This window comes from Sinocyclocheilus anshuiensis, unplaced genomic scaffold (genome assembly GCF_001515605.1).
Source record: "Sinocyclocheilus anshuiensis isolate Anshui unplaced genomic scaffold, SAMN03320099.WGS_v1.1 scaffold737, whole genome shotgun sequence".
NCBI lineage: Eukaryota > Metazoa > Chordata > Actinopteri > Cypriniformes > Cyprinidae > Sinocyclocheilus > Sinocyclocheilus anshuiensis.
In genome coordinates this window covers 625,073-630,004 of record NW_015540908.1, presented here as the reverse complement: position 1 = coordinate 630,004, position 4,932 = coordinate 625,073, and the positions used below count along the sequence as shown (strand labels likewise).

General features: G+C 41.5%; 1 protein-coding gene across 3 annotated transcripts in view; it reads right to left on the bottom strand.

The window, feature by feature from the left end:
• Positions 1-219: 219 nt before the first annotated feature.
• The window catches only part of LOC107689180 (solute carrier family 52, riboflavin transporter, member 3-B-like), an 8,053-nt gene continuing 3,340 nt past the window's right edge, over positions 220-4,932 (bottom strand). The window contains exons 1-4 of one of the 3 annotated variants that reach the window (XM_016487102.1): positions 4,668-4,865; positions 1,228-2,312; positions 1,014-1,137; positions 220-708 (exon numbers count right to left, since the gene is read on the bottom strand). In XM_016487102.1, the coding sequence (XP_016342588.1) occupies positions 496-708; positions 1,014-1,137; positions 1,228-2,258 (1,368 nt within the window). In that variant the 5' untranslated portion in view covers positions 2,259-2,312; positions 4,668-4,865 and the 3' untranslated portion in view covers positions 220-495. Of the gene's footprint in view, positions 709-1,013; positions 1,138-1,227; positions 2,313-4,022; positions 4,054-4,667; positions 4,866-4,932 lie in introns of those variants that run through there. The other 2 variants (XM_016487104.1, XM_016487103.1) reach the window with 2 other exon arrangements.

Sequence of the window (4,932 nt, the reverse complement as noted above, 5' to 3'; positions counted from 1 at the left end):
CAAATATTTATGTATTAATTTTTTTACCAAACTTAATAAAGTCTTGAGAAAAAAAAAAAGAACAGGAATAGGATTGGCAAGGCCTTATATAAAATCATAAATATTTTCCAATTTTTTTTAAAAACATGACCTCAGGCTTTAGCAACAGTTCAATATGAAAACAAAAACACTACATATCAAGTATAATAACATTGAAATATAACAAAAATGTCATAACTGACAAGTTACACTGTAACTATAAGGCAGTGCCAGATATTATTGAAGATTATGAAGCTTGTTTTGTCATGATGTAACTAACAGTACTATGAACTATATGATAATATGACAACCAAATGGAAAAATAGTTGTTGGAACAATACAGTAGCTGAGATTTGGGTTCTATGTAAATGTGGAAAAAAAAGGTTATAATGGAAAAATGTGTGTGGTCTTACATCTGTGTATTATTCAGCCTTGTTCACTAACATATTAGTGTTTTACTCTGAATAATGATTGCTTTTATTTAGGGCACTTGGTATTACAGGGATCTCCTGACTGGAAAAGTCTATAAACACTAACCAAAGGGAACATAGACAGGGCACCTAACATAGAGCCCAGCTGCACCACAGCTCCACACCACACGAGGGCGCTGTGGCCTTCATCTCGCAGGATCACTCCAATAATCACTTTCACATAGGACAAAGTCAGGACAAATATGACCCAGGTTATGACCTAAAGATAAAGGGAGAAAGAGAAAACAGAGATTATGTGAGTTTTTTTGCCCTCACAAACATTTTTAAAATAACCATTTTGAACAGCATTTTAAAGATCTAAAGAACCTTTTTCCACTATAAAGAACCTTTTGTGCAGTGTAAACATTCCATGGAACGTTAACGGTTCTTCATGGAACCACTTACGCCAAAAAAAGAACCTTAAATATTAAGAATGTAAATTCTAGTGCCAGTAAATTTACTTTACTTATGCTTGTAAAATATTGAACAACTAAGACCAATGGAAAGCATGTGTGTGAGTCTTACGATGAGTGCTGCTCCTAGGTCATGATTGATCAGCAGAGGGCAAGGGCTTAGTGCTGCCATGGCCATTATATATGCTCCAAACCCTGTGCCGGTCACTGTCAGAACCCCCATCAGCACCAGAGACCTTCGGCATGATTAAAGAAAGCATGTCAGCCAATCAAATGCAATTCAGACATGGAATAGTTGCATGAATTTAGCACATCATTGTTCTCACCTTATTGGCACAAACATGGCAATGAAGCAAGCAACTGGATTGGCTACTGAAGACAAAGTGGCTGCAAGATGATAGGCCTGATTTCCATACGGCAAACAGGAGTAAGCTTGGACCGAGGGCAGGACTGCATTGGTCAGTGCATTTACCCAGGCCAGAACTACAAATATGAAGACCAGCTCCATTGTGCTGTAGGTTCCTTTTCCAAATGAACTGTGTTGCTTTATCACCGGGCCTTCTGAGAAATCCAACATGTGCCTTTTTTCTGGAGTTTCATTATTTGGGGCCTGGCTTGTATCAATCTTCTCCACCCGCTGAGAATCATCAGTATAACCTTTGCTCTTGTGTTCCCGCGCCACAGCTGGGTGGAAGTTGAGTAACAAGAAAGCACCCATGCACACCATCATCATCGCACTGAGGAACAGGAAGAAACCCTGAGCGGAGAAGTTGGCCGGTTGATAGTGTGCTTGCAGTTCTCCATCGAAGCCCCAGGATGAGTTCCCCATGCTAAAGTTCACATTAACACTGGCATTTTTGCAGTGGACCACCCCTACGCCTTGGATAAGAGCCACCAGCGCTGGGACCAGGCCGCTTAGACCCTCTCCAATGAAGTAGGTGGTGAGGTACCGAGGCTGTAGACGCATCATGAAGGGTAGAAATGTGACGGATGAGGTGCAGTCGACCACAGACAGCAGGAAGCTGAGGGACAGTAGGGCAGCACTGTGTTCGCCTCCTCCTAAAGTTAGTGTGCGGTTCCAGAGGAACGCCAGGAGGAAGGTGGCCACCACACCAACCGTTACGATCATGTAGATAACAGGCCGCTCGTCCAACACGCCCGGTCTGAAGCGGTGCATGAGCATGATGAAGAGAGGCCCGATGTTGGCCATCTGGATAATGATTGTGAGGTAGGAGGGCAGGTACCAACCCTCAGGAATGGAGGGGACGATCAGAGGTAGCTCCACCCACATCCCGTTAATGGCCACCCATGATCCGATGCCAAAGAGGCAGGCCAACACGTGTGTGAACAGCGACATGATGAAGGCACTGAGGTCCACACGTCAACAAGGCAACTGGTTTTTATAGGTTATCTGAAAGATGGAAGTACAGGGAAACTAATTAGTTTTACAATAGCCTTTCAATTTCTTTGACTTTTAAAGTGCTGTTTTGCTGTCAGAAAGCTTAAATACATTTGATAAACTGAAACAGTACCAATACTACTTTAACATTGTGCTGTGCATAACAGAAAAGAGAATATTCGAGAACAGAAGCTGAGAAGCTCAGATTTCATGATGCCACGATGCCAGTCTCAGCCTCAGACGTCACGCCCACAGAACGTTGGCTGAACGTCTGATGCATATCGCACACAAAATTGGAAACACTTGAGGAGTTTCGAAGTCATGAATCGGATTGGTTGAATCATACAGGATTTCCGGAAGATGTGTGTGTCACGTTCTTTAACGTTCCATCTGGAAACAAAGATGCCGTGATGCCCTCATGAAAGAAGAGAGCTGTTGTGTTTACTGTAACTGTATTTTTCAGGATCAACTAAACACTGAATTTTCAAAAGTATGTGAAATATTTAAAGTCTGGGGCATAGAATCTTTAAAATACGTCCAAGAGTTTTACACACCAGTCTGTTATTGTGGGGACATTTCCACGCCCCTAAACATGACGCGGCACAAAACGAAACGTGATTGGTTGCTTTACCTGTCAGTCATAAGGTCTCTTGGGCGGTCCTTTCAAAGCAGCCAAGGTTCCCAGACCTTCTGCCGTCAGTCTGAAGGTCTAGCTACACGAGACTACCACAATGCTATGGTGGTTTCAAGGTGTTTCTGAGCGATTGCTAGGTTGTTTTGAGTGGTTGTTAGTGTGTTGTTATGATTTTTTGGGTGGTTGTAGGTGGTTGCTTACTGGGCCAAGTCTCTGATCTTCTGGTCTCTCCTTCAATGTAAATCTGTGGGATTGTTTTTCAGCTCTTTTATCATACAGGGGTGCGTTTATTGTATAATTATGTAATTTGCTGCTTAACCACCATTGCATCGTTGGAGAAATTAGCTATTTATTTGCGAAACCGTTGTAACAACGTCACACTTTTGTTGTTTGAACCATGTTGGTTCAACAATAGGACGGATTGTTATAACGTGCGTAGGTGGTGACACAATTATAGTTAATTTACACAAACAACAGAAAGCCATTAATTTTTTTATTACGCTAATATGCAGTTTACTATAATTCCATGGGCATGTGGTTCATTCAGTCAGCAGCTTTCTCTGTAACATAATTTCTTCAAAATACTGCTGTAACGAAGATGGCATCTGACGACTACTTCAATAATTTTGTTCCCCATAGTTTTCCTTTATTTGATGTTTAATTTATCACAGGATCCCTCCTTACATCATTCTTCCCCTTATGCATTTATGCACATGCGCACTCTTTATAAACGGTAATTTACATGCTAAAATTTATGGACTGAAATGTATTTAAATTGAATGAAGGGTATGGAATGAACTGTTAGCTTGCTTATTATGGCCACGAGCGTGATCTGTTTAGGTCAACATGTCATACTCACAAAGAAACTATGCTTCTAACCACAGGTCGAGGGCTGTAGCTCCAACCACACAAGTTTGCCATGTGGCTTGTGAAGGTTTGTTGGAACTGTGGCTTCGGAAAATGCAGAATCTTTAAACTATGTTGGTAATGAAAGAAGTCAAGACCATAGTTGGCTAACAATGCTTTGGCAAACCAATCCAAAAATGACCAACCAATCCATCGTCCTGCAAAGTTTAGCTCCAACAAACCTGCCTCTAGAACTTTCTAGTGATCCTGAAGACCTTGATTAGCTGGTTCAGATGTGTTTAATCAGGCCTGGAGCTAAACTCTGCTGGAAAGTGGCCCTGTGGGAGCAAGATTGGACATCCCTATGGATAGTGACATTTGCCTTTGCACGCATAAATAATTACACTAAAAATATAATATTAAAAAAAAAAAAAACGTATTTTCAATTGTATTTACTTCCCTTTAGTGAGTCCCATTTTTACTGCTATTGAACTTTTGCAGTTCTCTTATTATATTTCTGTTTTTGGTAATGTTTGAAATCACACTCTGACTCAAGAGATGTCACATGACCTTTCCCATTCAAACTTACAGTACTAAAGCCGAACAGATTACACATAAACTCACCAGACTTAATACTACACCAACAGTTCCAGTAATTACCTCTGTATTCACTCCCTGATCACATTCCTTGTTCTATGACATAACCGTTTCCTTCTGCCTGACTATATGATCAATTCAGCCCATTCACAATAACCAGTTTGTGCTCATACCAGTGACTATGGACTCTTCAATGCCCTTGAATCTCATTTTGGCTCTTTGGTTTATAAAACACCACTTTTAGTGCACTAAACTGACTAATCTCAAAAACACACACATACGCGTCCCACCTGATTGTCCTGAGGTTTCAGTACATTCTGACAGCAGTTTCATCAGCCTTCAGCATGTGAGTTTCAGCTCTGTTTTTCTTGCTCTTTATGTTCCTGTTGGCTCTGAAATTCACTTGATGGTAATAAGAGCACGCAGGCACAAGCTGTGTGAAGCAGGGGTCCTTTATCCCAGTGGGCTAACATTCAAAACCATGTGCTCGGCTGCCCGGCGGAGAGTGAACAGGGAAGGCGAGTGTAAGCATGACGCAGTAACCCCTCCCTCTCT